Below are 13,979 nucleotides of genomic sequence, written 5' to 3'. Positions count from 1 at the left end.
ACAGACAGAGAGTTGCTTAGGGACTGGTGCTGAAAATGTGACCTGGTGTTACTGGTTTCTGCCGGCCCCGCTCTTTGCTAGATGCCGTCTGTGGGTGTGACAGCAGTTACCTGTGGAATGTGTGCAGCCACTGGAGGTGTGTTTGGTTGCAGGGCGTGGCCAGATGCTGTGGGGACGTGAGTTATGGTTCTGGGCAAGTGTCACATACACATACAGATGAGATTACCTCAGGCACCCAGGTTCCCCTTCACACACACTACACCACCACGAGAGCACACAGACACGTGTGTCTTAAACCACAGTGGGAGTATTTTGCGTCGCGGTAGTCGGCACCCCCCTCAATCCTCATATTTGTACCTCTAGTGTGAGAAATGCTTAAGGATTTAGGGGAAACCATTGATAAGAAAGGCGGGCAGATTTGCGGTGCAAATGTGCAGTCTGCTAAGTGGGAGTCTCGGCTGCACGCATTTCTCGGCACATAAAGGGTGTTGGGACCAGGCAGGTGGGAGTGGGACAATGCCATGCTCGCTAATGTCGACCAGAAGCTCACACGAGCGGGACGCAGCAGCACCTTCTGGGAGATGCGGAAGCAGGAGCGTGCAGGGTCGCCTAATGTAAACAATCACCAGGGCAGAAGGTGATACCATGACCTGTCGGAAAATGAGCAGAGAAGGATCAATAAACATGCAGCTGTTGAGAAAAAGAAAGGGGGAAACCTTGAGTCGAGGTGTCCGCTCATACTGATGACACCTTGAAAAGGCAAATGACATAGGCAAAATATATTTAAAAAATATGAGGTGGCTCAGTAACTGATACATTGATTGTGTGGTCTTTGGTTTTAAGCCTATTACCATCCAGAAGGGAATCATAAGTTTTAAAGGTGTTTAAAATCACACATGCGCCCCCGCCCCCTCACTCAAAAATGCCAACTTCGGGGGATTCTAGAAAACAGCGCAATCTCTGGGCGAGCTGCGTGGGACGAGGGACACAATTGAGGAAGGCAAGTGACAGGCTCTGCCCAGAACACACAGGAGGGACAGAGGCCCTTGGCAGAGAGTGGGCACAAATGAGCTTTGTGTGAGTGAGGAGATGTGAGGAGAGCCGCGTTCATCAAAGACACCCCGCCTCGTCAGCGTCAAGACCCTCGCAGAAAAATGTGTCAGATGGTGGAATCGATTCAGAGAGGAAATTATAGAGTTTGCATTTTACAATTCAACTTAAAACACCCGGATCCGGTCAGGACAAGCGTCACTTTGAGAATGCTGATAGATATTGTGCACAACCGGTCGCAAAGACCCCATCACAACAACAAATATTGCACACTGTGCAGAGCATAAAAAAATATTCAGATAAAATATTCAAGGGGTGCAGAAGCAAAAAAAAAGATAACAGCGACATCCGCAGCGGCCACACACGTTCAGAGCTCATTCACGCATCCATAAAACGAGCAACGCCCAGTGGGAAGAAGCATAACTGCTTTTTTTTATATTACACTGGAGTTTCATTAAAGGGTTAAAACATTAGAAACGTGCTAATGTGAAAGAGAGTACGGTTTATTAAATCAGTGAGGCGCACATTACAAAGTTACAACTTTATAAGCTCCGAGTGAAGTCACAGCAAAGGCGGGCTCGTCTAGAGACACTCTAGCACCCAATGCTGTTTAGACAACGTGCGAAGCTGGCAATGTTTTTTTCTGAGAGTAATTTTTGTTCTGCAGTTTCTCCAAGTCCCATTTACTCCAGGAAAAGGAGACAGATACTTGTGATTCGGACCAGTGGTTTCTTCCCATCCTGTCACTGCATAATCCCAGCTGCCAGCGAAACTGAAAGTCCGAAGAGAATGTAGCGTTGTAATACGGGCAGGGGGCTTCTTGGTGTTGTTGTGTGCATCACAACGGGAGGACCGTCTGCCCCAGGTGTGGCGTACTGAGAGAGCACGTGCTTCTCTAAAGGTACGGGCGAGGGGGGCAGGTAAAATATGCTGTGAGAGGCTGTTAAGGAAGCTTTGAAGAGCTTGACTGCAGGTTTGCAGGTGCTGTGCACGCTTTCTTCCGGGCGTGAAGCACACTGGTGCATTCCTACTTTGGTTATAGCTACATCAATATCCTGGTATCTAATGTGGTTTATTTCTATCGGTTTCCTCAGTTTTCATTTGGGTGTTTCCCTAGTGAGTCCCGTCGGGTTTGTGCAGTTCGGTTAGCTGCTAGATGTCCACAAGCCCATCACTATTTGATTCCACATTTCCTGAGTTGCGCATTGGAATATTCATCAAAGTATTTTGCCGCGTGGTGTCAGCAATGCAGATGCCAAAAACACTCCAGAGGTGCATTTCTGTTTTGTCAGAAACGGTTTAGCCACGAATATTCGTTATTGCGAGGAAACGTGGTCTCATTTTTGGGATGAGGAACCCCTGCTAATTAACACTTCACATATTCTGTGTTTGAAAAATAATAATAATAATGTGAAAGCTCACTTGAGGGCAATGAAAATATCCATGATCGTTTGTGGTGAACCCATGTGAAGAAAACATTTAATTTATTTGGGTTTATTTCATTTTCCTTAAAACAACAGAGCCTTGGTGCGTTTCCTACTCGGGCTGTATACAATAAAGAACTTAACTGGAAACGGGTCACTGAACGAGTCGTGTAGAAACTAGTGCCATGGACATGAAAATAATAATACGTATTTGCTAAATTCGTTCATGTTTTCACACTGGCTTGTTTTGCTTTCAATGGGAAATCATTATTATTCATATATTCTATTTAACGTGTATTAAAATGTTACGATTCGATTGGGCGCCGCACACCAAAATAGAAAGCCCACGCTGATGGCTGGTTTGAAAAGGGCCGCGTGGGTGCTCACCGGTGTTGGCGCCAATTGCTGTGTGGGATTAAACTGCTTTGACTGCTCCTGCCTCTGCCCACAGCCTGGACCGAGCCGCATCCAGACGTGGTGTGCAGCCCTGGGGTTCGGTGCTGACCGAGGGTCTCCGGGAAAGTGAGGGGGGGCGCGTCGAGTGATGCCTCTGGAGCAGCAGCACACCTCTGGGTAAGGTGCGGCATATCTATCCAGCTCCTAGGAAGCCACGCCAAGCTTTACCTCACTGCTCTCGCGCGCACTTAGTTCTGAACCAAACTCTCGTCAAACTGAAGGCAAAGTCTTTGAGCCCAGCAGAACCATTTTGCCGCTTTATGGGGACATCAGGTCAAGGAAAGGTGAGTCACCGTGTTAACCTACTTAAAAAAAAAACACTAGCCCAGGTCTTAATGTCTTTTATTTAACAAAAAAAAATAAGTTCTCGTGCCATATAATGCAGATGAGTTGAAAGTCAATCAGATCACTTTTTCAAATGCAATGCATGAATCGACTTCTGAAATAGTCTAAAAACTTAGAAAACGTGTGCTATCCAATACACAACCATTCATGATGTGGACTGGATCGGTTAGATCGGGGGTGTTGCTTCTGTGAATATCTAATCTCTGGTATGTACACTTTGCTGAATAGCCCAAGTCAATTATTTTATTCGGGAAAAAAGCCAGAGTGGTAGCTCGGGATACGTGGGCTACGCTGGTTCAGTGCAGACAAAGCACCACTTCTTCAAGCTTGTGTTAAGACTATGTAGAGCTTGATACGGACAGCCACCGCTAGGTGGCGCGTCAGAGCTTCCTCCCTTAAGTGATCCGCTGGCTGCGCGCTTCTTTACGGGCAAATAGCAGCCGCCACATGCTAGCAGCTGCTCTTAGTTTGAGCTCGAGTTGTATATGTTGTTTTCATTTCAACCAGAAACACGCGTTGAGGAACGCACCCATAATAAAACGACTATGTTATGCCAGGGTGGCGCTTGGTGTCCAGCGGGCGATTCACTTCAGTCAGGCATCCATTATTTGGGATGTCTGTGCGATAATACGTGTGTCGCTATTCACCACTGAACAACGTCGGAGGGCTCATTGTATAAAGTTCTGGAGAGCTTTGTGTATCGGTGATTCGGTTCACGGGGAGCGGCTTGTCTTCTCCAACAGAGCCGAGATTTGCGTGGCCGAGGGTAAAACCCATCACTTGGTGCCCTCTCCAAAGACAGGTATCCCTTTAGCACACAGCAGCAGCTGTGGGTTTAGTTACAAAAAATTGATGAAAATGAAAGTCTGTGGTATAATTATATAAAAATGTCAAGCATTGAAGAAGAGACGGTTTCCAATTGTCGCGAACTGGCGCAATGGTCCACCGTGGTGCAAATGGCAGCGCATAGGCGACCCGCACCTTTGTGGTGCCCATGCTATCTGGTGTTGTATGGGTGGCAAGCCCCTCTGCGCCCATGGGTGCCCCTTCTATTTGCGCTTGTTTGGGTGCAAGTCCGAGTACTCTGCAAGTTCCCGGCACCCAAACATTTTGGCTATTAACCGGTGGTATAGCCCTGTGCTGCTTGTCCGTGGGCAGTGGGCATCCAACCCACAGATAAGACGGCTAGGCGTTATTGGGTGTCAAGTTCTCAGTTCGTTCTGCTTTAGACTGCTCAGTCGCTTTCCACATCTCCGGGACTCTTTCTTGCTGGAGATTAGGAGCAGACACGGCCTTTCTTGGGCATCGAGCATTTATCTCGGAACTCTGCGGAGTTTTCCGGGCTTGCAATCCCTGGGACGCAAACTCCCAATCTATTTCACTGGTGGCTCAGCATCACTGGCATTATCTGGGGGTAAAGCCTTGTTTAGGTCCCCGCTAAAGCTAACATGGAGCTTAGAAACCCTCTGCAAACCCCTTAGCGCCCGTGTGTCAAGTCCCATGTACTCTTTATTGCAAGTTGTGGTGCTCAGACGATATGCGGTTCACAGAACAGACACTCTTCTGCACTTTCCAGGGAGACCCGCAAAGCCCAAGTATAACAGCCCCCCCCCTCCCCCATTAAAAAACATTTCTGGGGCAACCGGCCTACGCATCTGATTTCTGTTCTTCACTCTTCCGTGGGTGCTCGGCATACGCTAATGCCTGAATGTGTGCCTTCCCACTCCCTCTGCACGTCCCTTGGTGCCCGACCCAGCTGAAGTTCACTGGACACTCAAGCCCTCTGCTATTCCCTGGGCTCAGGCAGCCGTTCAGTGCTGTAGTGAGCCGCCCGGGCGCACTGAGCGTCTAGCAATGAAGCGGCTGCTATCGGAAGTTAAGTAGGCGACACAATGCGCGCAGTTTCGCTCTGTGAAGGGAAAGGAGCTTGCACGACTCTTCCCTCGAGTATTAAGTGACAGGGAGCATGGTGGCAACGGACTACTCTCACTTCCTGTAGCCGGAGGGAGGCTTCTGCGCTGCCCGGGCTCGGCTCTTTCCGGCATCCCCCGCTCTCCCATACAAGGAGCGAGGCGGCCCCGGATCCAAGCCTTGTATGGAGACCGGAATCTCGGCGGCGCCTTCTTTTCTTTAACCGCGCAGCGACTGGGACGGGGGAGTGGCTGGCCGGCCTGTATCCTCTGGGGGCTAGCGCGTCTGCAGGGCCGGTGGGCGGGATTCACTTTAAAATTCTGTGCCCAAGCTTCACCGGCCTTTCAGAGGGTCCTGTCTCCCAGGAGAGCTCCTGAGGTGCCTCGAGGCGAGCTATCCAGGACTGTTTCTATCCACCGCTCGCGCATTGTATAGACCTGTACCCAGCACGCGCGGCTCATTCGGAGATGTAGAAGACGCGCGCGCCAACAGCTTTTCTTCCATGCAAATGAGCTCGAGTGACAGCGGCTGCCCTTCCCTGTTCCTGTCCTTATATGGGCAGTGACGTCACGAGCATTCAGGAGCCCTCCATAAATACTTTAGTGCAGCACTTTGCCGTGTACTGAGACGCTGCCAGTGATTAAGAGCTGTGAGGGAAATAGGGGATGCAAACAGTGCACAGATCCGGGCGCTGTTGGGGCAAAAGGTGCAGAGGGCATCTTTAATACTACAACCACAACGGCACTTGTGCTGACTTATCTACTGCAATCAACATACAAGGGGCAAGGAAAGCGATTCAAGCCCCCCGCAAGTGGCGAGGGCTCCCAGAAGGGCTGTCAAATGATGACTGCCAAGGCGGTGGATAAAATCCCGGTGACTTTGAGTGGTTTTGTGCACCAGCTGCCGGACAACTTCTACCAGGTGGATGACATCCACGCGACCTCGCTGGCGATCTTTCCTAGTGGCGATTTGGGCGGGCCCTTTGACCAGATGGGCGGTATGACAGCAGGTAAGCTCGACTCTTTTCGTTGATAAGCTTGTCGAATAGATTTCGGGTTTAGATGCTTGCTTAGAACCAGTTAATTCCCTGCTGCAGCACTCATGACGATGCCACCCAGAGCATGATGGATGAATCAGCGATGCCATCTGTTCCCAGATGCCATATAAAGCAATTTTAATTAGGCTGCCTATCTTCTTCCAAGTCATACCATGTTCTAAAGAGGTTCCAACCAAATGGAGTGCACCCAGGCATGGCACTCCATTGCATGCAGCAGCACAGCCACGGCTGCCTCTCTCACAAGTCGACCGCATAAGACGACAGGAAGGGTTGGGGAGCGAGCAAAGGAATGAACCGTTCTGGAAAGTTGCAGGGGTAGAATAAGTCAGTTTGGGGTCAATGTGTAGGTGACTTGCATGTGCGGCAATTTGAACAGTTAAATGTGCACTGGGCTGTTCTATCTCCCAGAGCTTAAGCTTTCCACTATAGACTTTAAAGCAGCGGGCCCAGTAATGCATGTGATGCTATGTACATTTCAAATCCACTTTACCATCACTCACATCGAACACAAAACTGCTTCGGCAAAGATGAATGTTCAAAGCATCAACCTACGCCATGCCATAAGGCTATACCCCTTGGGCACATGAACGCTTCCACCAGTCTCTCGTTTGATGGAAAATATTGATAATGCATTTATGGTTCACTATGCCTCAGAGAATTATCACATTTCTGTGTGTATATACACACGCACATACGCGCGCTATGCTCTGGCTATGACTGGAGATCTCAGTGTACAATACGCCTGTTGAGCTTTCTATAAACACCTCATGTTGTTCAGTGCTGTGAGTGTGGTCAGGAACACAATGACATGTTTTCTCCTATGTGTTTTAGTAAGTGCAACCTTCCTTTCCAAAGGCGGAACACATGCACCCGAATGCCCACATAACACGGGAGTGCGGGTCCTAAACACACACCTGGCACAAAGTGACCATCAGCTTTAAAACTGGCACCCAGTGACCATCAACTTTAAAACAATGTCGCTATTACTAGAGTGAAGATGGTACTTCACATGTGGCTTTTCCTTTTAAAATAACCTCTTACTATATGGCACGTCGATTGGGGCTATATCATAATCTGTCAACACCACAGCTTTTCGTGTCTCATATCAAGATGTGGCTTTATGTGCGGAACGTTGTTGATGTAGGGTCATATTTGCTTGTTTGACAGTCGCTTGTGACATTATATCTGCCAATAACTACTGTACATGTTGAATGTTCCTGAGGTCGGCCATACTTTGTGGACTTAGTATGTTATATCGTATCCAAAATCGTGGCTTTAACTTGTCTGCATGCTGAATGATTTTGGGATGGGGAACATTCACAACTCCATAGACATGCAGCTCATCTGATCTAAATGATTTCTTAGAGGGTGGCCACGACGTGTCCATGCAGCATCACTAAAGTTACTTCAGATAGGGCCACACCATTTCAACGCATGCTGCATCTTGTCCAATATGATTGTGGATATGTTTTGCTACTGTAACTGTTATAATAAACGGCATGCCCTGATAGTCTCTTTTACCTTTCCTCTGTGCAGATGGCATGATAAATATTGACATGAGCAGCGACAAGAGGTCTTTGGAACTTCCATACTCCGGGGGCTTCTCCTCGGGCCACCGCAACCAGACCCTCTCCTACATGGGCAACTTCTTCATCGACCCGCAGTGCTCTGGAGGTGGTCGAGCACCGGAGGGTGTCATCAACATCGTGAGCGCCGGCTTTCTGGGGGTGGCCCCGCACTCCTCGTCCTCTGGGGCTTCGTCGACTGGCTCGTCTGCCTCACCTGGGAGTTTCAGTTGCAGCATGGCTCACGGAGGCCAGCAGGACATGGAGCACATGTACTCCCCTCCGCCGCCACCCTACTGCGGGGAGATGTACCCGGAGCCCGGGGGCTTCCTCAGCAGCCCACCCCCAGGGGCCCTGCCTTACCCTCCACCCTCCTACCCTTCACCCAAGCCAGGTCAAGACTCAGGCCTCTTTTCCATGATGCCGGACTACCCAAGCCTGTACCAGCCGCCCTGCCAGAGGGACGTGCACCCACTACAGGAACGGAAACCCTTTCAGTGCCCCCTGCCCCCTCCCCCGCTCACCCCGCTCTCCACCATCCGCAACTTCACCATCGCGGGAGGGGAAGGGGGCTCTCGGCTCCCAAGCGCCTACAGCCCGCAGCACCTGCCACTGAGGCCCATCCTGAGACCTCGCAAGTACCCGAACAGACCGAGTAAGACCCCGGTGCACGAGCGGCCCTATCCCTGCCCGGCCGAGGCCTGCGACCGGCGCTTCTCGCGCTCCGACGAGCTGACGCGCCACATCCGCATCCACACGGGCCACAAGCCCTTCCAGTGCCGCATCTGCATGCGCAACTTCAGCCGCAGCGACCACCTCACCACGCACATCCGCACGCACACCGGCGAGAAGCCCTTCTCCTGCGACTACTGCGGCCGCAAGTTCGCGCGCAGCGACGAGCGGAAGCGGCACACCAAGATCCACCTGCGGCAGCGCGAGCGCAAGGGCGCCCCCGGCGCGGGCTCTGCGGAGGGCGGGACCAGCGGCGCGTCAGGGGCACCCGCGGGGCCACGCACGGCGTGACGCCACGAGGGGTGACAAAAGACTCTGAGCGAGCCCAGGCCGACCCCGCGGGGTGAGGACAGAGTGGCCAGCAGGGTGCGAAGAGGCCCCGACCGCACGGGAGAGGCCCTGCCCCGCGCAGACGAGTTGACGGCTGGCTGTGAGCGCGCAGGCACTGGTCCCAACCTGAAACAACCGGTGAAGCCCTAGTGTGGGCAACACAGGGACCCGGACCTGGTACCAAGAAGAGACTCTCCAGTGCTCTGGTTCTGAAGAGAAGGCCATGCCGCTGCACAGCCGGAAACTATGATGAATGGAGACAGACTTGAGCTTATAGACATTCTGAAATTCAAAAAGTTGAAGACTGACACTGAGCACAAACAAACTGTTTTTGGGTTGACTCTTGGGTTAGAAAAGTTTGGATTGACCCTTGGGTTAGAAAAGGCACTGGCACTACTCACCGTGTGCTGTCAGACTACATGCACTAAACTGCTTAGGGACGCGGAACACACTGATCTATCCGAACTTGCTCTGTGTACGAAGCTTTAAGACATTGGCTACCCTGTGTGGTTAGTTTATGTGTTCTAATGCTAGTTTGTGCATCCATCAGTATACATTGAGCCAAGTGGCTTCTGTCATAAGTAACACCATCCGTCAGCCTCGTATTTTTATTAAACTGGAGCACATCACAGGTTGGCACTAGCAGTGGCGTAACACAAAAACACGGCGAGGCCGCCCTGCAAATGTGACGAGGGGCCCATAGAGTCTCACATATCTGACAGATACACATTGGGCGTGGGATGAATGGGACCGCCTGACGGTTTGAGGCCCCCTGCTCCGCCGGGCCTGTATGGGTCTGCATTACTCCCCTGGGTATTAGTTATCTGGTCTTTGTCTCATGGGATTACACCGACGAGAAGGGTTATCACCCTCTCATGTTGTCCTCGAAAAAACGGGGACTGGCGGATGCTGTTGCACTTGCACATGACATGTGTCAGTTTCCTGTCCAACCTTCTGCCACCCATGAATCAAGGGTTCCAAATTGTTCCATTTCTGCTTTTACTTTGCATTCAGGTACTTCCGGTCCTTATAATGTGAACACTTCAAACCATAGGTGTCAAATCCCATTTAAAAACCGAACTGAGTAACATTACCACACCTGTCAATGCACAGGTTGTGTCGTGGGTCTAATCCTGGGTGTGACCACAAAAATAACCGAATTAATCCATATGTCGTGCTATTGTGTCTCTAAAAGTAAACTAACGTGCACTTTATTATCTTGAGAATGAATCGTTATACAGAGCAAACACCTGGCGTCCAAAATTAGTTTGCGTTTTCTCAGATCCATTGTTTCTATAACTGAGCAACTTTTAAGCAATAGATCGTGGCCAACTGGTACAAGTGTAATCTGAAGGTAGCGACTCTTTTTGATAGCCATGTCTGCTTTGTTATGGTACCACAGAAATGACCCTTCACTCACTGATGTTCTAACCCATCTCGCCTCCAGCGTGTCCTGGAATGTGTATCCGATGAACTGCACTGTTGTGAGAAGCGCCCGATCTGCAGGAGAGGGGAAGCACAGACACGATACAGTATTTTAAAGTCTCATTAATTTATTGAAGGACTGATGTGCATATAAAATTCACGGCTAAGGCGCATACTATTGTGTTAACAAATGGTCTTGGCGACCTGTATAAAGTAGACAACCTTAAAGTCTGTTGCCTTAGCCATGACCAAGACACTTGACTACCCATTTGGAAACGCCTCTACTTTAATGGCTATTAATATTTTTGATCGTTTTTCTAAAAACTATATTTTTGTACTTATTGTTTTGTGACTCAAAAGTGTTACATTTGTAGAAATATTTGAATTCATGGTGTACATATTGTTAATAATGGAGCTGATAGCTCAGAAGCTTGAACTGCCTGTGGCGTTGACATTAAAATGGTTTATTCTAATTATGCACAACTTCTAACTGGAACTTGCACCAATGGTTTGTTCCTGAACGCAATTGTAAATAAACATATATTTCAGCACCTTCTTCGACCTTTCATTGTTACGGCGTCACACAGGTCTATTTGGGAACTTAAGTTAGTGCGCGTGTCCAATAAACACAGTGTAGTGAGTGCGTTAAGAGCTTTGTAGCTTTGTAATGATGAGCAGTTGGGTCAGTAGCAGATTAGGCAGTAGATCACTGTATCAGCCAATCAGATTCCACCAGTTCAAATAAAGTCAAAGGGATGTACGACTTTATGTAGGTGCGATGACTTCTTAGAAAGATGGGGTTCTGCGCTCTCTGGGCAGGGAAACAATAATCCTAAACCATGGTCCATTTATAGTCGTCATCAATGCCATTTCACTCCAACCTCTCTCTGTGTTGAAGTATGACGCGCATGTGTGTTTCCGGGAAGGGGGGGGGGGGGGGGGGGTAAGAGAGCCGGATGGCAAACGGACTTCAGCCGGGCATTGTTCCATTTAGTTCCACCACTGGGATCTGGGTGCAACACCGTACACAAGTTTATCACCATAAGAAAGGCGCCAACCAGGACCCTCTGCTGCAACAATACACACACCTGTAACTTTTAATATATTTTTTTAAAGTACATATATTTCCTTATAAATTGACATAGGTACCCCATGCCACACCCTTCCGTCATTGACGCAGCTAGCCTCTTTTGAAGCACTGCTAACTTTTGCAAGAAGGGGGTAGAGAGCGACAGGCAATGAGATATGTTTGGAATTAAACTGTTGCGTGCTGGGAGCCAAGGTTTAAACTGGCTCTGTTGAATATGGAGTCAACAATATATCAACTTCAGCAGGTACCTTCTCAGGAAAGTCAGAAGAATAGCGTCACTTATGCAGCTCTGCGGCCCTGAGGCAAAGCCTCCGCGATCACACCGCGCACAGCTGCCAGGGTGTCATTCACAAGCTCGCTGTTTGAACCGGTCTACAGTGCCAAGTGGCAGCTACCTGAGAACAATAACACTGCCGCGCGCCCACTCTGTGCAGACAGACTCCGCGCGGCTCACAGCATCCCATGAGGCTGTGTGGGAAACAGGGAGAGGGGGAAGCTGTGCGAATCAGTGCCGAAGAGGGGTCTGGGAGGCGCGTGGTGTGGATCGTGGCAACTTGGTGGGCCGCGTGGGCTACAGCAGCTGGGGTGAGGGGATGTGTGTACGGCTGCAGCGGCGAGGGTGTGTGCGGATCATGACACCAGAGGGGGCTGTGTGGCAGCGGAAGCGGCTGTGTGTGGATCGCTGCAGCAGAGGGGGCTGCGAGCTCGTGATTTCAGGTCTGTTCTCCCACCGGCAGTGGGCGGCAGAAACTGACAGCCTGCCGGCGGCTCCGGGGGATTTCCTAAACAAGTGTGAGCACCTCCCTCCGGAGTGACTCACTGTTCCACTCTCTCTCAAAATCAGATCAATACGAGCCCCGAAATAGACGCCGGAAAATACAGGCACCGAAAGGAGGGCCCACGCACAGAGGAACGTATTTATAGTTTGTTTTCTGACACTCAGACTGAAAGTTTGTCCCGAGGCGCTGGCTGGCCCAATAGTGGAAAGTGTAGCAGGAAGCGGTGGGCACGCGGAGGGAGCGGTCCGTCCTGTGGTTCACTCACCTTCATTTACAGCGGCTTTTGTCTGCGCAGTGACCTCGCGAAGGTACCAAAGGCTGCAGTCACATATGGAGCATGCACCTGCCCCCAGTCACCCAGTCAGAATTGGGAGTAAACAACAACTGCAATTTGGCTGCAGTTGGGCCTTCGCGCACTCCTTGTCCCGGTGCCACTGCACCTGCTGCATTAATGGCAGCTACGACTCTGTACCACGAGCACCCATCTCTCCGAGCACAGTCTGCAATCATATCACTGCAGATTTAGGGCCAGATGTATCAAAGTTTTTACCCATTCTGTCTCTATGGGAAAATATGTTTGTGCATATGGCCCCTCGGCTTTAACCTGATGCTTATCGAAAGCAGAGAAGTAACTTTGTTGCTAGAAGAGTGGGGAAGGCCGAGGTTAAGAGCGTCTGTATTATGTCCATCATAACTTATCAAAAGAGCCTCTATGTCTTCTGCCCGAGGTGTGAACCTTTACGCCTAACTGAGTAAAAGAACGATGATTGAATTAACGTTCACCACTTGTTTATGCTCAGGGTAACAATCCCTTCCATTGTATCTTTGCGCCATTACACCAACTCAGTCAGGATCCAAAGGGACAGTCCCATCTAACATGCTGGGACTTTAACGCTCTTAACAGAAACTCGAGAAACCTCAGACATGTTTTTAATTTTTTTGTACCTCATCTCTGAAGTGCAGTCTGAAATCCTATAAGCACGGCCATCGGAATTATGAGGCAGGGGAGGTGCAAATTATGCAGCAGGGTTGAGTAAATTATGTGGCAAGAAAAGGCAAATTATACAGCATAATGTAGCACCTTTTGCGATAGTATTACTTCATTATTTTGTCACAATTGTAAACACTGTCTGGGCATGAGTTGCATCTCATTAGTACCCGTTTAACACCAAAATCTAGCATTAAGCAAGAGAAAGGTGACCAGTCAAGTTTGCAAAGGGCCTTCCACAGCACGTCTACACGTGTTGCTGCCTTTTTATTTGTGTTTGAACCGATTGAGCTAGAAACAACATTTGTTTGTTCAAATCTGCAGATTGTGAAGCAAATGATAGATTGTGTCAAATGCGGCAAATCTATTATTTGAAAAGCCCTGCAGCCACACAATTGCATAATACCAGTGACCTTCACCTATAACACAGAAAGTTCAGGCCCTCTCTGGGTAAACCCATTTCTCTGAGGGCAGTCACTGTAAAAAATAACAATTCAAAAGACATTGTTCAGTTTAAGGCATGGCCCACAAATATTAAGGTGCTTGTTACTAGTAGCAGGGGCGGCTCTAGGCTCATGGTGGCCCTGGGCAGGAAGCGTAGGTAGGGGGCACCGGAAGAGGGGTTCTGGGCGGGGCAGAGCGCGGAGGCCAGTGGAGAGGGGGGGGGGGGGTGGCGGGGTCAGGGTGTTTGGAAGTGGAACAGAGCCGGAGGCCGCCAAATCGTTGCCAGGGGCCGCCACGCAAATATGTATCCACCCCCACAGGATTATTATATTAAGGATATATATTGGCGTGGTGGCCCCTGGGGTATGGTGGCCCTGTGCAGG

At 49.9% G+C, this 13,979-nt stretch overlaps 1 protein-coding gene across 1 annotated transcript; it reads left to right on the top strand.

Moving 5' to 3' along the window:
* Nucleotides 1-5,813: 5,813 nt before the first annotated feature.
* Nucleotides 5,814-10,846, top strand: EGR2 (early growth response 2). The gene is made up of 2 exons (XM_086921779.1): nucleotides 5,814-6,195; nucleotides 7,780-10,846. The coding sequence occupies exons 1-2, from the start codon at nucleotides 6,027-6,029 to the stop codon at nucleotides 8,829-8,831; spliced, it is 1,221 nt and encodes a 406-aa protein (XP_086777905.1). The 5' UTR covers nucleotides 5,814-6,026; the 3' UTR covers nucleotides 8,832-10,846.
* Nucleotides 10,847-13,979: the final 3,133 nt, after the last annotated feature.

This window comes from Lissotriton vulgaris, chromosome 5 (assembly GCF_964263255.1).
Source record: "Lissotriton vulgaris chromosome 5, aLisVul1.2, whole genome shotgun sequence".
In the NCBI taxonomy this organism is placed as follows: Eukaryota; Metazoa; Chordata; class Amphibia; order Caudata; family Salamandridae; genus Lissotriton; species Lissotriton vulgaris.
This window is presented reverse-complemented; position numbering and strand designations above follow the sequence as displayed.